Genomic DNA, 19,487 nt, shown 5'->3' with positions numbered 1-19,487 from the left:
GGCACATTTTACAGAATAGGAAATTGTAACTGGTTTACTATCGGTGCTTCGCTCTTGACTTTACAGTTCAAACATTTCTAATGATGTCATAATTATCAATTACATATTACAAGTGACAAGTGCATATGAGATCTACTTAAATGGAGTTAACTATTTATTATATATTTTTTATTTTAACACTGTTCAGGGGTTTTAAATCCGAGGTAGTATTAATTTTAATATTTTCTAACAATGGTTTATTTTATTTATTACTGACCAGACAATGTTTTGTAATTATTTTTGTATGCAATACACTTGTGCTTCATTGTTGTTCCTATATAACTTAAGATCACAATTAAATATTCAATATAATTTTTTTTTAACATTTATAAGTTTTGAATTCGAGTTCTCGTTCGGGACGTTTTTAATAAAGTTTAGTATATTTATACGTTCCATTCTATCACAGTTAATTAATTATTAATGTGTATGTTGACAAGATCATCGATTTCTTTGCCATAAATTGTACATAATATAAACATTAGAAATTATGAAATTGTCCTTCCAACTTAATGTTGTATATCAATTGTGATTCTTATATAGGCTTAGGTATTCGCATATGTAATTTAACAATAAGTAAACTGAGAGTTTATATTGAAAATCCTTCTTTTAATATATGTGTAATGCACATTAAGAACTGCACTCATACATTAAGCTCTTCATCAAGCCTACTCGAAATAAATTAATTGAACAATTTGTTTTAAGACAACGGACAGCAATGACACCGAAGTACTATTACACGTTTATGAATCCTATATCAACGCATCTCATAATCTGGACAAAAGTGACAGGAGCATATTGAAGACTTGGAGCGATGATTACCAGATCCAGTTAGTGAACCTCACCGCCCACTATCGGTTGGAGATGACGAGGCACAAGGAACATAGCATCATGATCGATACTAATTCCAAGGTTTATTGACTTCAGCTTAATTCTGTTGAATAAAAATAGCTTACCTCACGTGTTTACCAATATCGTAGCAACCAGGTGAAATATAAAACTAGTATAATTGTGTTTGCTCGCAAACGAAAAAAAAAACCGACTTCAATTACATCGACGAGGAATACAACGTAGATCGACGAAAAAATAGTCAAATAACTACGCGTTATCAAAGATTACTCAAAAAGTAGTTATCAGATCTCGATAAATTTATATGTGACCACATGATAAACACCAGATTTCGATTAAATTAAAAATTATCAAAATCGGTACACCCAGTAAAAAGTTATTGCAGATTTTCGAGAGTTTCCCTCGATTTCTCTTGGATTTCATCATCAGATCCTGGTTTCCTTATCAAAGTACCAAACTAGGAATATCCCTTTTCTAACAAAACAAGAATTATCCAAATCGGTATATCCAGTAGAAAGTTATGCGGTATAATATAACGTAGGTCGACGAAAAAAGCGTCAAGTAAAAACGCAATATTAGACATAACTCGAAACCTAGTTGTTAGATCTCAAATAAATTTAAGTGGGACCAATTGACACACACTACCTTTCGATTAAAAAAAAAATGTCGAAATCGGTCCACCCGGTTAAAAGTTCTGATGTAACATACATAAAAAAAAAGACAAAAATACAGTCGAATTGAGAACCTCCTCCTTTTTTGGAAGTCGGTTAAAAAATAAAGAAAATAGCAATCTCTATAGATAGTCTTTTAAAATTTCATGATATGACGTATTTACTTACATTTACATTTAATGATATACGATATATTATCTGTGTGGTTACGGCATTAAGAATATAGCCATCCCCTCTCTTCCCGTGGGTGTCGTAAGAGGCGACTAAGGGATAACACAGTTCCACTACCACCTTGAAACTTATAAAGCCGATGATGGCGGGATAACCATCTAGCTGCTGGCTTTGAAATACACAGGCCGAAGACGGGCAGCAGCGTCTTCGGTGCAACAAAGCCAGTCCTGAGGTCACCAACCCGCCTGCCCAGCGTGGTGACTATGGGCAAAACACATGAGTTCACGCCATTTTTGTCGCGAACTTGTGGATGCCTATGTTCAGTAGTAGACTGTATCAGGCTGAAGTGATATGACGTAAGCCGTAGGCTCAAACAACAGTAATTATCCAGTAAAAAACTGAAACGAAATTATTTGTTTACTTATTATTTTTTAACCGACTTCCAAAAAAGGAGGAGGTTCTCAATTCGACTGTATTTTTTTTTTTTTTTTTTTTTTATGTATGTTACATCAGAACTTTTGACCAGGTAGACCGATTTCGACAAATTTTGTTTTAATCGAAAGGTGGTGTGTGCCGATTGGTCCCATTTAAATTTATTCGAGATCTAACAACTACTTTTCGAATTATATCTAATAATGCGTTTTTACTTGACGCTTTTTTCGTCGACCTACGTTGTATTATACCACATAACTTTCTACTGGGTGTACCGATTTTGATAATTCTTTTTTTGTTGGAAAGGGGATATCCCTAGTTTGGTACCATGATAAGGAAACCAGGATCTGATGATGGGATCCCAGAGAAATCGAGAGAAACTCTTGAAAATCCGCAATAACTTTTTACTGGGTGTATCGATTTTGATAATTTTTACTTTAATCGAAAGCTGATGTTTATCATGTGGTCACATATAAATTTTATCGAGATCTGATAACTACTTTTTGATTAATCTTTGATAACGCGTATTTACTTGACATTATTTTCGTCACCTTACGTTGTATTATACCTCATAACTTTTTACTGGGTGCACCGATTTTGACGTTTCTTATATAAATTAAAAGCTACTATTTGTCACGTGGTCCCATTCAAATTTAATTGAGATTTGATTAGTAATTTGTGAGTTATATCTAATATTGCGTATTTACTTGACGGTTTTTTCGTCACCCTACGTTGTATTATACGTTATATCTTTTTACTGGGTGCACTGATTTTGATCTTTTTTGTATAAATCAAAAGCTAATACTTGTCATGTCGTCCGTTTTAAATATGATTGAGATATAATGAGCAATTTTTGAGTAATCTTTGATGACACGTATTTACATGACGATGTTAAGACGACTGTGGTCATGTTCAATACTTTGCCACAACGCCATCTATCAAAATGTAATGAAATTACTTCGTTCACTATCGATCAAATTACAATATTCCACTAGAGTAGAGAGTAGCAGTTTATTCGTTATAAATATATTTGAGCTTTTAATTTTTGAGTTATCGCTAATACTGGGTATTTACTTGGCTATTTTACGTCGACCAACGTTATATTAACCTCATTACTATTTTACTGGGTGGACCGATATCGATGATTCTTTTTTTAATCGATAGGTGGTGCTTGTCATGTGGTCCCATTTAAATATAATTGAGATTTGACTCGAACTTTTTGAGCTATATCTGATATGGCGTATTTACTTGACTGTTTTTGGAGTTTTCTCCTTAAGAATCGATTTTCATTTAAGGCCCCGGAATGAAAAAATTGAACAGTAAAATCTACTGAACGAATGACCTTGTTAGAGATGGCGTTCAGACGTTTTCTAATAACGCAATTAGGTTCCGATAGATGGCGTTATTGCATTCATTTATTTACAATTTGATATAGTAATAATATATTTCTTAGACTAGTAAGCCTTTTTGTGCCTATTTAGACAGTTGATCTGAAGGGGTAAACTCCAGTCGTGCATCGGAGCTGTGTGAAAACATGAACATTACATATTTTTAATAAAAAAGACATAAACCGTAATTCAATATAAATCCGCTTCAACTAAAAAACCCGCCGTAATAAGCGATGTCAGCGCTTCGCGCGAATCGACGACGGGCCTTTTATGAAATTTCTGCCTACAATCGCTAACAAAATGTTAGAAATAACAGTAGAACATTATATAATTCTACAATTTTAGAATGTCGCGTTATATGGAATACGAACAAAGTATTACTATTTTTTCGTCGATCTACGTTGTATTACTCTTCGATGTAATTGAAGTCGGTTTTTTTTTCGTTTGCGAGCAAACACAATTATTGGTACATAGCCATGGATTGTACCTGTTGCGGGTTCAATCCTCGTACGTGACAAACATTTGTTTGCCATGGTCTGGGTGTTTGTGTAGTTCTTGTGGGTCTCCCCACCGTGCCTCGGAGAGCACGTTAAGCCGTCGGTCCCGGTTGTTATCATGTACACCTGCTAGCGATCGTTACTCATAGTATGGAATATATCCTCCAACCCGCATTGGAGCGGCGTGGTGGATTAAGCTCTAATCCTTCTCCTACACGGGGAAAGTGGCCTTTGCCCAGTAGTGGGATATTACAGGCTGAAGCGTAAGTATATGTATAAATGTTTATGATAATAGATTTGAATAAATATCAAGAGATATTTCTTTCCCTTGCTATATAAGGTTCAACTGTAATCTAGAATTAGAATAGGGAATAACCGCTGAGCTGCATTGCTAAGACCTTCCTCTGTTTCGTGTATTCTTGCTTAATTCACAACACTTCAGCACTGCGAATTAGAAGTTTTTTTTTTTTTTTTTTTTATGTCACTAGGTCGGCAAACAAGCGTACGGCTCACCTGATGGTAAGCGATTACCGTAGCTTATAGACGCCTACAACACCAGAAGCATCGCAAGCGCGTTGCCGACCCAATCCCCAATCCACCCCAGGAGCTATATTGTATATATATATTATTATTTAACTGTATTGTAAAATAAACTTTGTTCTAGTGGAGGGAGTGTATAGAAGTTCACAAAGAAGAGATAAACAAAGCTGAAAGGGCTTATTATGGCGGTGAGAGCCAATGTCTGAAGGTCGCGAATGCGGAGGAAAGGAGCAAACGAAGAGCGGTTTTCCAGACAGAGAGAGAGGTAAATAATACTGCTTTCAAGCAGTATTGTGTTCCTGTTGGTGAGTAAGGTGACCAGAGCTCCTGGGGGGATTGGGGATTGGGTCGGCAACGCGCTTGCGATGCTTCTGGTGTTGCAGGTGTCTATAAGCTACGGTAATCGCTTACCATCAGGTGAGCCGTACGCTTGTTTGCCGACCTAGTGACAAAAAAAGAGGTATGATACGTAAATATTATCACTATAATAACTAGCTGACGCAACGAATTCACGCTTGATTTGGGGAGTAAGTTGGTGAATGCGTGACGACAGCGTTACGAAAAGTGTGATCATGCAAGGCGAACGGAAATTGAGAGGGAGATGTAAGCAAGGTGGAGCTAAAGAAGTTTTACTTCAGTCGTGTGGTCTAAAGCATGTCTAGGTCGTTTTTTTTTTTTATTTTCTCAGATACAAGTTGAGTTATAAAGACGTTTATCAATTTTCAGATCAAAAAGTGGCGTAAGAGCTACAAATATTTACAAAACCAATGTAACTCAAACTACCCGGACAACAAAACGGCAGCTGGCGTGTGCTTGGTTGAATATGTAAGTATCTTGATTAAGTTATTTTTAAAGTTATACTTGTTTTGGCACGTTAGGGAAAAATGATCAGAGTAAATTTTTAAGATGCGCGCGCACACCGTCACAATAAACCGACACCCTGAAGTTAGCTAGCCAAGTACACACACACTTTTTTTATTCAGGACGTATCCTGAAATTCACAATATTCTCTTTCTCTTTCTTTCTCTTACAAACACATCTCTCTCATTTCTTTGACCAGGAACATAATTGCTTCCTTGTTCTTGTGTATTTACTGCTTGTATTTCCTTATATAAAATTATAGTGGCTGTCTTCAACGACACCCCGGGGCTTAATTTAAACCCAAAAATTTCTTCTTATACGGTTTTATTACAATTTTTACAATTAATTTTTGTGCGAGCTAATGTTATCTTTGACTCAATGATTTAGTGATAGATGATGTAACTTAAAAAATAAATTATTAATCTAAACTATTGAAGCAACCGACGAAACGAATTACTGGCGGCGCTGTAATTCGGAACAGTGGCAAATCTCTTGAGTTTAGCAAAGTGAAATATAAACGTTGCTATTACTATATATAAGGAAATATGTTTTTATATAAAGCTAAAAATGTTTGTCTGTTTTACAAATAGAATTATTTAACAAATCATAATTTAATTGTATCAATGAAATTATAAGAAAACATCTTTCTGATTTGCCTTTAAAATTTTAACAGTAATTTAATATCAATTTCAGATACAAAACGACAACTACCATGTAACGTTCCAGCGTCTAATACTTCTAAAACTCCAGTCCATGTCCGACCTTCACTCGCAGATTGTGTCGTCGCTTACTAATTGTGAAGGTTGCTTGAAGAAAGCCTTATCTAATTATATAGACGATGTTCGGTCTGTCATGGTGAACTTGAAACGTTGTTATAGTATACGGAGTTAATTGTGATTAAATTGTTTTGATATTTACTTTTTAACCGACTTCCAAAAAAGGAGGAGGTTCTCAATTCGACTGTATTTTTTTTTTTTTTTTTTTTTTTTTTTTTATGTATGTTACATCAGAACTTTTGACCAGGTAGACCGATTTCGACAAATTTTGTTTTAATCGAAAGGTGGTGTGTGCCGATTGGTCCCATTTAAATTTATTCGAGATCTAACAACTACTTTTCGAATTATATCTAATAATGCGTTTTTACTTGACGCTTTTTTCGTCGACCTACGTTGTATTATACCACATAACTTTCTACTGGGTGTACCGATTTTGATAATTCTTTTTTTGTTGGAAAGGGGATATCCCTAGTTTGGTACCATGATAAGGAAACCAGGATCTGATGATGGGATCCCAGAGAAATCGAGAGAAACTCTTGAAAATCCGCAATAACTTTTTACTGGGTGTATCGATTTTGATAATTTTTACTTTAATCGAAAGCTGATGTTTATCATGTGGTCACATATAAATTTTATCGAGATCTGATAACTACTTTTTGATTAATCTTTGATAACGCGTATTTACTTGACATTATTTTCGTCACCTTACGTTGTATTATACCTCATAACTTTTTACTGGGTGCACCGATTTTGACGTTTCTTATATAAATTAAAAGCTACTATTTGTCACGTGGTCCCATTCAAATTTAATTGAGATTTGATTAGTAATTTGTGAGTTATATCTAATATTGCGTATTTACTTGACGGTTTTTTCGTCACCCTACGTTGTATTATACGTTATATCTTTTTACTGGGTGCACTGATTTTGATCTTTTTTGTATAAATCAAAAGCTAATACTTGTCATGTCGTCCGTTTTAAATATGATTGAGATATAATGAGCAATTTTTGAGTAATCTTTGATGACACGTATTTACATGACGATGTTAAGACGACTGTGGTCATGTTCAATACTTTGCCACAACGCCATCTATCAAAATGTAATGAAATTACTTCGTTCACTATCGATCAAATTACAATATTCCACTAGAGTAGAGAGTAGCAGTTTATTCGTTATAAATATATTTGAGCTTTTAATTTTTGAGTTATCGCTAATACTGGGTATTTACTTGGCTATTTTACGTCGACCAACGTTATATTAACCTCATTACTATTTTACTGGGTGGACCGATATCGATGATTCTTTTTTTAATCGATAGGTGGTGCTTGTCATGTGGTCCCATTTAAATATAATTGAGATTTGACTCGAACTTTTTGAGCTATATCTGATATGGCGTATTTACTTGACTGTTTTTGGAGTTTTCTCCTTAAGAATCGATTTTCATTTAAGGCCCCGGAATGAAAAAATTGAACAGTAAAATCTACTGAACGAATGACCTTGTTAGAGATGGCGTTCAGACGTTTTCTAATAACGCAATTAGGTTCCGATAGATGGCGTTATTGCATTCATTTATTTACAATTTGATATAGTAATAATATATTTCTTAGACTAGTAAGCCTTTTTGTGCCTATTTAGACAGTTGATCTGAAGGGGTAAACTCCAGTCGTGCATCGGAGCTGTGTGAAAACATGAACATTACATATTTTTAATAAAAAAGACATAAACCGTAATTCAATATAAATCCGCTTCAACTAAAAAACCCGCCGTAATAAGCGATGTCAGCGCTTCGCGCGAATCGACGACGGGCCTTTTATGAAATTTCTGCCTACAATCGCTAACAAAATGTTAGAAATAACAGTAGAACATTATATAATTCTACAATTTTAGAATGTCGCGTTATATGGAATACGAACAAAGTATTACTATTTTTTCGTCGATCTACGTTGTATTACTCTTCGATGTAATTGAAGTCGGTTTTTTTTTCGTTTGCGAGCAAACACAATTATTTTTATGTTATCTCAAAACTTTTGACTGGGTAGACCGATTGCAATGATTTTTTTTAAATCAAAGTGGCGCGTGGCATGTGGTCCCATTCAAATTTAATCGAGATCCGAGGACTACTTTTAAAACCTTTCAGTAAATTATTTTTATTTATAATCAATTTTTTTTTCAAGTTACATCATTTTCGAATAATCCATTTAAGAAGGGTTAAGTCAATTAAACATGATTAACGTAAGACTAATAATTTGAATAGAAATGTTGAATCGGATTTAAAATTAGCAATAATTACCGAATAGAAGTAAGAAAACATTTAAAATACGAGACAAAATAGCTACGGACGTGGTTAATAGGAACAAAATGTGCATCTCTTGATTAATGACTTCTCGCAGTAGCCATTCGTCTGCTTGAATATAATTACTTTAATTAAAATTAAAATATTGAAATTATATATCGCAAGTGACTTCGAATTATCTTATAACCTCCGAAAAAGATACGTGTTTAATTTCTACAAAATACCGTTAAATAAGTAAATAAATAAAAATCCACTGTTTTAATATATTTTTTATTTCGTTGTAAAATTCGATAAAAATGTTACAAAAAAAGCATTTATATACAGTGTCTTAAACATTTTCAAACTTATATTATTAACTATTTTGTACAAAATAACATACTATGGCAATACTTTATGGTAAATGTATTCATAAAATTTATTATTTAATAATTGACTTTCTTCAATGAAAGATATTTTTTAACGTCCATAGGGAAGTTTTACTTGAAAAAAAAATGCCTGATTTGAGATTTTGCTACTGATAATATCACTTGTTTTATCTAGAAAGTAGACATTATTCTCTCTAATCTTCATGGAAAATAATTGTAATTTCATCAAAATCGGTCTTTTATTTTCAATATTATTTTATTCTTTACTATACTCGATTTTTTTAGAGTCGATCATGAACTATTCACGATATTTTTCTCGCATTGGTCCTTATTGTATAAAATAAACTGATAATTATAATTATAATCATTATATCAAATCTTTATCTATTATGTACAGATTATATAACGGACGTTGACAACTTATTATTACTTTACGGAACAGAAACGCAATAACGAAAATTAACGTTATCAAATATCGTCATATAACCACTTGAGTGTCCAACTTCATTTCTGTAACACTATTTTTATTTAACTTTAGTATTGTTACTAGGATTTACTCTTGTGTCGGGGTCCGGAAACATAGAATACACAAGCAAACGCCCAGACCACGACACAAGGCCAATACAAATGTTTGTCATGTGCAGGGATCGAACCCGCGATCGCCAGAGGAATAGTCAGTGCTGTAACTGCGCTAACGCGTCCTGTTATATATATAAAAATAATATTACATGTGACTATAAGACATAAAATAGGACTGTATTTACTTTTTCACAATCCGTTATTATTTCAAAATGGTAAAAAACTGATTGTGACATAATATTCCATAATTCTTTGTCAAAAAACTTGTCACTAGTATTTGTAAATAGCATTTCTTTTTTAACACGAACTCACTAAAAACTCAAAAAAGGGTCTTGAGTTCATTTACGCTTATTAAGATTTAGATTTTAGAATCAATTTACTTAAACTATTTAATATTATTATTGAGTTGATCTAAACGGTTGTTTATAAATATGTAGTCTTAGTATCTGCTGATACAGCAGATATGAGATATTTTATTTACACATACCTTTTCTTGTGACTTATCTAATGACATATGTGGCTTCGGTTATTTTTTTTGCTTTTCATCAGACATAAATAATTTGAAATAATAAACGCACTAACTTAAAAGAATATCTGTAAACCTCTTGTGGCTAATCCCGAATCTTAGTTTCAATATAATAATACGTTGCCAACATGCATTACAGATAATATTTTATTTACAATACATTATTATTATTATTCTATATTATTATTTCACAATCTGAAACAAAAGAAAATATAATTAGTCATATTGAAAACTATTAATCCACTAGCGGCACGCCCCGGCTTCGCACGGGTGCAATGCTGATACTAAATATACTACAGACTGTATTTATAGTGTGAAGCTAGCTTATAACATGGTTATTAACATAATAACAACATTCAAATATGCGTCGGTAGATTACACGTTGTTACAGAATGCGTTGAGGAAATAAAGGTTCACTGCTCGTTCCCCGTAGGTGATAGCGTGATATTATGTGGCCTATATGTTGACCCGACTTCTTAATAATATTCGTGCCAAATTTGAAGTAAATCCATGCAGTACTTTTTGAGTTTATCCCGGACATACATACAGACAAACAGAAAAAAAATTCTAAAAACTATATTTTTGCCTTCGGTATCGATTGTAGATTCAGCCCAAGTATTCTTTTAAAAAAATATTCAATGTACAGTTTTGACTTTCCTACCATTTTATTATATGTATAGATGTGGTGTTAGCCATTACACAACATTACACAATAAAAAATAGGTGCCATGGGCTTTATCGGTTTCATTATTATCAATTTCAAAAAGTAAGTTATTCATTTTAATTTTTGTCAAAACTTTTTAGTTAGTGCTATAATTTGCATATTTGAACATAATCTGTTAATAGCTAAAATGTCATTACCATGATAGTGGTCCCAAGCCAGCTGGTCGCGGAGGCGGTTCTGGTGTGTCAGGAGAAGGTGGCTTAAACGTACTACCCTGGAAATAAAATTTTTATACTATTTTTTGAGGGAAATGATCGAGAAGGTAAATTTTAAAAGCTGTTCGCATTGACAATTTATGACATTGATTATAGTAAAAAATGAGGTTGCAACTTAGTTTGCTAATTCAAAAAAAAATATAATATACAAATGTTTTCGTGTTTTCGTTTTCTCTTTGTAATGTGGGTGAATAAGAATCGTGAGAATATTGACTGAAATTCGTTTACCTTACTGACCATAGGAACACAACACAACTTGAGATTTTTATAGATTTATAGATTTTCATTATTTAGCTGTGATCTTCTGTAAGGTTGAGTTTGAGCAAGTAAGCTCTTTGAGCAGAACACTTCCTGCTGCGGCTTACCTAGTGACTATGAATATATTGGCAATTATGCTTATGTGTATATCTGTGTGTAGGTGTGCGTGCGTGTGCGCGGGTGTGTATGCATGTGTGCGCGGGTAAGTGTTCGCGGGTTTATACGTGCGTGCGCGTGTGTGTGCGTGCGTGTGTGTGTGTATTTGCGTGAGGGTGTATGCGTGTGTGTGCGTGTGCCTGAGAGTGTTGCGCGCGGGTAAGTGTTCGCGGGTGTATGCGTGCGTGCGCGTGTGTGTGCGTGCGTGTGTGTATGTGTGTACGTGTATGTGTGCGTGTGCGTGCGTGTGTGTATGTGTGTACGTGTGTGTGCGTGTGTGCGTGTACCTGGAAGCCCAGCGCGGCGTGCAGCGCGGTGGGCGAGTCGCCCGCCAGCGTGGCGTAGTCGCCGCGCCCGCCCGCGATCGTGGCGTACGTGTTGTCCGCTTGCTGCAGGGGGACACTCGATACATTATATATACATATATATACTTTATTGCACTAAAAATAATGAACAGAAAAATTATACATAAAGTTGATAGCAAAGGTGGACTTATCCCTAGAAGAGATCTCTTCCAGTCAACCAATGGTCATGAGAGAGAGTGTCATATAGCGGGGAACACAGTGCTAGAAATAATAACGTAATAGCTAAAGAACTGTAATATATATATATATATATATATATATATATATATATATATATATATATATATATTCAATATGCACGATTTTTTTTTTTTGTGTTACTCACACAGGAATTTTTGATGTGATATTCAAAAATGTTTAGATATCTTCACCTGAATCGGAGCAGGAATTAAAACCACAACTTCCGAAGTAGAAATCAACTACTACAAACTACGCGCTGTAACTTTAGGAAACTTTAAAACTTTTTTAAACTTTAACTTAACTTAAATAAACTATATACAGGAAATATATACACTCATATGCAAAATTGAAAAACTAATACAAAAAAGTTGAGCCCAAATTACGTAATAACGTAGGCACGTATGTGTGAAAGTCGAACTCAAGTCTGTGAGCTCGTGAACCGGAATTATAGAGATCGTCAGACATTAGTTACCTTGTGCGTTTTTAATATGTAGGTAGTGTACAATTTTCCCAATAAAGTAATTTCGGTAAATTAGTTGTAAACATGATGGCTATATTGTGATAATCAGCAAAACATCTCTGTATTGTAGCGTAATCGAAGGTAACAAAGCATAAAAACGTGTGTTTCTAAAATAAAAACGATACTTGCAACCCTGACTGATTAAATCAAATCAAATCAAAAACAACTTTATTCAAATAGGCCCAAAGAGCACTTTCGAATCGAATTTACAAATTAAAATTTTAAGATAATTATTATTTTCGTTAAAGTAAAGCTACCACAGATTCGGAATGTAGATTCTGCAGAGAAGAATTGGCAAGAAACTCCGCAATTACTCCTTTAAAATGAAAATGAAACTGAACTGAGTCCACACATCTTTATCAACTATGTATGATTCTATTATTTCCACTAATATTATAAATGAAAATTTTTATAAGAGATTTATGGACTCACAGTTAGTAGTCTTTCATACAAAAACCAATAAATCGGTTGCAATCGAGCATAATATGTAGATCGCTGAATATTTCTTTAAATATGGTTACTACTAATCCCAAAAGTCAGAAATTACGCAGCAACAACCACAAGGCTCTTAAAGTAAGTTAAAAATATTTGAAAGAAAGAAAGAACACACATTTATTACACATTTACTTACCAATGTGGGTTGTTCAGCATTTTGTTCGTTTTGGTCTCCGAACACATTCATGGTCAATTCCTGTTCTTCGTATGGTCTTAATTTCGTTTCCAGCCACAATGGGTTTTCTGTAGTACTGAGTTCCTCCAATATTCTCCTTCTTGCTAAACTGTCGCCTTTGCTGGACTGAAGGGACGGTGGAGGGATGACCCTGGAATAAGGTGCCCTATAAATTGTTTCGATATAGTACTTTGTTTAATATTTACAATAATAATGTTAAGATAACTTTTGTGTCCGCGATTTAAAACAGTTATAATAATAATAATAATAATAAGATTTATTTATTTTTCTCACCACAATATTGCTAACAGGACATTAGATAGGTACATAATAACATGAGCACCAATATTGTGGGAGACTGGTGCCTAAGATAGGCTCGAGGCCTGTGTTTCAGGACACCAGGTCTCCACCCCTTAAAAAAGTACATTTCAATTATCATCATACGGGCATAAAATTGTCTTTACAGGCTGATTATTATGTTAGCTGCCAAATTACCACTGAGACGTATACATCCACTAATTCTGTTAGTAAAATGATGGATATAATTCTAGAAACAATTATTCCCAGCAGTGGAAATTTACAGGATGTTAGATTTAAACAAAAATTATGAAATAAAATATACTTTTGGCTTACCAGTGTTTTAGACATGCGCAGACAACGATGAATGTGACGATTCCCGTGAACAAGACAATGAGGAGAGCTATCAGCGTCGCTAGGGCGGGGTCGAAGTTATCTGGTGCTGAAAAAAAATTGATTGTCTGTAAAGTTGGGTTACGGACGATAGTTTAACATGACAACGTCATAACAAAAGATCTCCTCGGATGCATATGCCAATCGAGTGATAGTATAATATATGTAATATAGATAGATGCAGCGTGCATATATGGAAGATGTACTATCACTGCTGTATGCTGTGTGGTTACGGCATCAAAGAATTTAGCCACCCAATCTCTTCCCGTGGGTGTCGTAAGAGGCGACTAAGGGATAACACAGTTCCATTACTACCTTGGAACTTAAAAAGCCGACCGATCGCAGGATAACTATCCAACTGCTGGCTTTGGAAAACACAGGCCGAAGACGGGCAGCAGTGTCTTCGGTGCAACAAAGCCAACCCTGTGATCACCAACCCGCCTGCCCAGCGTGGTGACTACGGGCAACACACATGAGTTCACGCCATTTTTGGCGTGAACTTGTGGAGGCCTATGTCCAGTTGTGGACTACGAAAGGCTGCTGTGACTATCACTGAGCGTAACGGGACAGTGAGCGTAACGCAACGACTCATTTTTTTCGTCTATGCCGCCGGCGTTCATCGATTTATTAGACGTTGTCACGTCAAAACATACATTTTTTAACGTTATAGTAAACTGTACTTTCTTATTTAATGAAACATCTTCAGAGCAATAGGGTATTGAGATGGTCTATTCCCTTTTCTGATAAGAATTCTAGTATTAGTTTATATAGATGGCAAAAGGTCTATTTTGTAAAATATTTATTAATCTTTTTTTTAAATTCCCTGGCTCCTAAAACAAGGAAATTGATACAAAATCCTTCAACGATTACCTTTCGAAGTAGCACTCGCAGCGATAAGCGTTTCAACACCGAACTGCTGGTACACATCCTTGAGCTGGTCGTACTTCGAGTCGATGGTCTCCAGAACTTTGTCGACCGGTAACACTTGGTATGTATCTGGATCCACTGCGTGGAGGTGGATCTCACACCTTAACAGATATTTGTTGGTTATTAAAGTCTAATATTACAAACTTCTTCGAAATCGGTAGTAACCCAAAAATGCAGGAGTGCTGAAATGCAGTAAAGTTTGGAAACCCAAACGTATAGGATGTCCACTTATCATTTATCCGACCGCCTATTCAGTTACATCCTTTTTGAGATGCGTAGGGTGTGGATTTTTATTGTAATATAAAGAACGACATTGGGAACAGTATATTTCTGCTTAGCACAAGCTGTACACATTTCAACTTTGGACAAACTTTGTGTATCCCTTGTGGTCTTACTGCGGTTCAGTGATCGTATATTAAACTAGAATTTTGGCGGAGAATCAGACGAATAATGGTTAGATGTCTGACAGTGAAGACATCGCTTCAGAGTGAAATTTAGTCGTTGAATGAGTCCGTTTTCTTAGAGTCATTACTTTTAGAACGGCTCTTTGTGCATCAGATCGTTCACCACTATGAGGTAAGGAGAAGAAACTGAGGTCTAAATAATATCATGTACAAAATCTGAAGCAGTTGACTGGGGAAGTATCTCGTCATTTCAGAAGAACACAGCTATGTAATACTGCTTTCAAGTAATGTTGTGTTCCTGTGGGAAGGTGGCCAGAAATTCTAGGGGTGATTAAGGTTGCGTTGGCAACGCGTTTGTAATGTTACTGGTGTTGCACTAATCTACAGTAATCGTTTACCATCGAGTGACCAGTACGCTTGTTATTCGACAAAATTGTATAAAAAAAATCGGCGGACAATCTCAGCAGAGTCGAGAAGTCTTCTGGATCCTGCGAGTGAACCGTCACGCATCCCCAGTTTCCTCAGATGTTAAGCTAGGCTAAATATTTATAAGCGCAGCGTCTTCGGTGCGACAAAGCCAGCCCTGCGGTCACCGACCCGCCTGCCCAGCGTGGTGACTATGGGCAAAACACATGAGTTCACGTTATTTTTGGCGTAAACTTGTGGAGGCCTATGTCCAGCAGTGGACTGTATAGGCTGTAATGAAATATTCATAAATATAAGAGCTGTAATCCACCGGTGACCGCCCGCATCGTGAGGAGGCTCCTCGGTGAGGCGGTCTCGAGCGCCACTGCTTTGAATCCGATCCCTGATAATGAATGAGTGGTACCAGTCGTCGTGGCGGCGGTCGGCCTGCACCAGCGGCAGGCGGCGCGCCGGCACCAGCAGCGCGCGCGCGGCGGCGGCCAGGCGGCGCAGGACGAGCTCCACCGGCGCCGCGCAGCCGCGGGACAGCACCATGCGGATCAGCGCCGAGCGGTCGGTGACCCACAGCTGGGGAGGGAGGGGTGAGAATGTATCAGCACTGGATCAACTGCGGTCGATGACCCACAGCTGATGAATAAGTAAGAATATATTCAGCACTGGATTAGCGATGAGCGGTCAATGACCCAGAGCTGATAGAGAAGTGAGGGATAAGAATGTATGCAGCACTAAATCAACTGAGCGGTCGATGGCTCAAAGCTAATGGAGAAGTGAGGGATAAGAATGCATACAGCACTGGATCTACGATGAGCGTTCGACGACCCAATGCTATCGAGGAAAAAGGGTTAACAGTTATAAATGGTATTCTGAGCGATAATCGGTCAGGTCGAGTGCATGTTCCACTGACACAAGATGGGCGGTGTGCAGTGGAAAAGACCAGTAAGTAGTGACAAGTGCTTGCATTTCCATTTTAAAGTTAATGGAATTTTTCACAGTGAACTATATGGTTTCACAAGAGGTCGCTCTACGACAGATGCTGGTTTGGCACTTCTCAAACATATATATGACACTCACAAATGCTATTGGTATATTTCGTAACCTATCAAAGGCATTCGATTGCGTGGACCACGGGATCTTATTGAGTAAACTTGAGTATTAAGGCGTTAATGGTAAAGCTCTTAATCTAATTGCTTCATATCTATCTAATAGAATTCAACACGTATCAATAAACGGAACGAAGTCTTCTGGATCTGTGCTAAATGGGCGTTCCACAGGGATCGATTCTGGGTCTATTTCTTTTTTTAATATATATAAATGATCTGCCATTTTATGTTAAATATATTTGTGATATAGTGCTATTTGTAGATGACACTTCTCTAATATTTAAAGTTGATAGGAAAAAAGTAAATTATGATGACGTGAATGCTTCTTTGTCGCGAATTCAAGATTGGTTTAAACAACTTGGTTTTGAACGCCAAAAAAAACCAAGTGCGTTGTGTTTTCGTTACCTAATGTTAAGCATCCAAATTATAATTTTATAATAAATAACGAGAGGCTTATCCTCAATGATACTACAGTTTTCTTAGGGATACATTTGGACTCAAAACTTCAGTGGAATTCCCATTTGTCATCTTTGAATGGTAGACTCAGCTCCGCGGCATTCGCAGTTATAAAAGTACGACAACTGACCGACGTTGCAACTGCACGCTTAATATATTTTAGCTATTTCCATAGTGTTATGATTTACGGCCTGTTACTGTGGGGTAATGCTGCAGATATTGAGACTACATTTATCTTGCAAAAAAGGGCTATTCGCGGCATTTACGATCTTGGAGCTCGAGTCTCCCTACGGGATGTTTTCCAACAGGTGGACATATTAACGGTCGCGTCGCAGTATATTTATAACAATATTATGTATATCCACCAAAATATTCATTGTTTTGAAATAAATAGTAATAATCGCATTGTAAACACGAGAAGGAATAACAAAATTGTAACTCCAAGTTTTCGACTGCGCAAAGTAAACGTTTCCTTTCTGGGTCACGGTATTCGCATGTATAATAAAATACGACAAACGATTTTGGAATTGTCTCAACATAAATTTAAAGTTTTTATTAAAAAAAATAATAGATAAAGCTTATTACTCGGTGCAGGATTACATAGTTGATCAAGATGTGTGGACTTAGTGACGCTGTATTTCATGCAACATGTTTCTAATTTTGTACTAAAACACAGTTTATATACCATTTTCAAAAGAGTAACTGCGGAGTTTCTTACCGATTCTTCTCTGCGGAATCCGAATCGGTGATAGCTTTACTTTTACAAAAATAATAATCACTTTAAAATTTTAACTTGTAAAATGACGATTCGAGGGTGCTCTTGGGCATATTTGATTAAAGATTTTTTTTTTTGATTGACGAAAGTTGATATTTGTATACAGAAACAAAACATAGATTTTGGATTTGAAACCATCTAAACCAACGACTAAAAATCCATTGACACTGATTACATACCTTCTAAATTCTTGACAGGTTTTTTTAAATATGATAAAAAGTGTATATAGAAAGAAAAACAAATAATTATAAAAAAATGGTACTCACATAGACCTGAGTTTTCGCCTGTCTATGCGGCGGCGCTAACTCCTGCGCAATGATGTCCAGAACGAAGCGGTCGTTGTTGTACTCTGACATGTAGGTTGCAGTAGTCAGGATACCTGGCAAATATTACTATTTATATTAAATCAACACTCAATAAGCAAATTTTCATCAGAGGAATTCGACCTGTCTAATATTCATATCCCCATCTAAAATTTTGCTCAATATTTCACGAATTGCCAATTTTTTACGCGAATATATTACTGGTAGGATTTACAAACAGGTATCAAAAGGAAATAAAACAATCCTCAGATTATGGGTAGTTTAAATCGCAACTGACATTGGTCAATTGTAACTGTAAGTTACATGAGTTCACGTAATTTTTTGGCGCGAACTTGTGGAAAACTATGTCCAACAGTGGACTGCGATAGATATATCCCGCATAACTTCAAGAGTTGTTGACTTATGTTCATTGTATGGCCTATAGAATTTTTTCGGACTGGGCAGCTTAACAAGTCTTCGAACATTGCTTTCTGTCTGTGTTAACACATAAACGACAGGACCAGTCAAGAAGCTTAAAATAATATACTACAGAATAGGCGATACTTATATCAGAAATGAGAAAATTTGAAATAAGTAATTGCCAACGCGCGTACAACAGACGCGTAGTATAGACGGTATTGTGTGGCTACGGTACTAAAGAATATAGCCACCCCCTCTCTTCCCATGGGTGTCGTAAGAGGCGACTAAGGGATAACACAGTTCCACTACCACCTTGGAACTTAAAAAGCCGACCTGTGGCGGGATAACCATCCAACTGCTGGCTTTGAAATACACAGACCGAAGACGGGCAGCAGCGTCTTCGGTGCAACAAAGCCAGCACTGCGGTCACCAACCCGCCTGCCCAGCGTGGTGTCTATGGGCAACACACGAGTTCACGTTATTTTTGGCGTAAACTTGTGGAGGCCTATGTCCAGCAGTGGACTGTATAGGCTGTAATGATGATGATGTACAATAGACAATTTGCGGAAAATCGTCAGTGGAGATTGTATTAAAATTAAGATTAACAGAAAGTTTAGTGTAAGCTTGGGGAGGACTATGTCCAACAGTACACAGCAATAAACTAGAGCGAACCAAGGGCCTGTTTCATTTCAACTAGTAAAATAAAACTTTTGGATTAACGGATTCTGAATAGATCTAAGATATCAGACAGAACAATTGAAGATAAATGCCAAAAAAAAATATCATAGATTTTTGTCTTCTTCTTCCTTTTCTTCTTTGGCTTTAGCTCCCTTACGGAATTGCTAGTATCAGTCTTGTCTGATATCGTTATACCAGTGAAACGCGCTCTAAGCGACAACGTCACTTTACTACCATA

The 19,487-nt window shown here is 36.0% G+C and overlaps 2 protein-coding genes across 2 annotated transcripts in view; one reads left to right on the top strand and one right to left on the bottom strand.

The window, feature by feature from the left end:
* The first annotated feature begins 107 nt into the window (after nt 1-107).
* LOC123657924 lies at nt 108-6,362 on the top strand. Its single transcript, XM_045593410.1, has 5 exons — nt 108-203; nt 742-948; nt 4,709-4,849; nt 5,311-5,409; nt 6,139-6,362. The coding sequence occupies exons 1-5, from the start codon at nt 141-143 to the stop codon at nt 6,334-6,336; spliced, it is 708 nt and encodes a 235-aa protein (XP_045449366.1). The 5' UTR covers nt 108-140; the 3' UTR covers nt 6,337-6,362.
* Nucleotides 6,363-10,138: 3,776 nt separating this feature from the next.
* Nucleotides 10,139-19,487, bottom strand: part of LOC123657958 (cadherin-87A-like) — a 49,004-nt gene continuing 39,655 nt past the window's right edge. The window contains exons 29-36 of the mRNA XM_045593438.1: nt 18,116-18,228; nt 15,922-16,085; nt 14,632-14,789; nt 13,705-13,810; nt 13,033-13,222; nt 11,624-11,725; nt 10,845-10,921; nt 10,139-10,178 (exon numbers count right to left, since the gene is read on the bottom strand). Of these exons, the coding sequence (XP_045449394.1) occupies nt 10,178; nt 10,845-10,921; nt 11,624-11,725; nt 13,033-13,222; nt 13,705-13,810; nt 14,632-14,789; nt 15,922-16,085; nt 18,116-18,228 (911 nt within the window). The 3' untranslated portion in view covers nt 10,139-10,177. The remainder of the gene's footprint in view (nt 10,179-10,844; nt 10,922-11,623; nt 11,726-13,032; nt 13,223-13,704; nt 13,811-14,631; nt 14,790-15,921; nt 16,086-18,115; nt 18,229-19,487) is intronic.

The sequence above is a fragment of the Melitaea cinxia genome, chromosome 11 (assembly GCF_905220565.1).
Source record: "Melitaea cinxia chromosome 11, ilMelCinx1.1, whole genome shotgun sequence".
In the NCBI taxonomy this organism is placed as follows: domain Eukaryota; kingdom Metazoa; phylum Arthropoda; class Insecta; order Lepidoptera; family Nymphalidae; genus Melitaea; species Melitaea cinxia.
The sequence above is the reverse complement of the archived record's forward strand: the minus strand, read 5'-3'. Positions and strand labels throughout refer to the sequence as shown.

What these genes read in the sequence shown, in the direction of transcription:
- LOC123657924 (XM_045593410.1), top strand. Translation starts at nt 141, where the DNA reads ATGGAGTTAACTATTTATTATATATTTTTTATTTTAACACTGTTCAGG. An exon ending in TCAGGGGTTTTAAATCCGAG is followed by an intron (nt 204 to 741) that starts GTAGTATTAATT and finishes ATTTGTTTTAAG; the next exon opens with ACAACGGACAGCAATGACAC. An exon ending in GCGTGTGCTTGGTTGAATAT is followed by an intron (nt 5,410 to 6,138) that starts GTAAGTATCTTG and finishes TATCAATTTCAG; the next exon opens with ATACAAAACGACAACTACCA.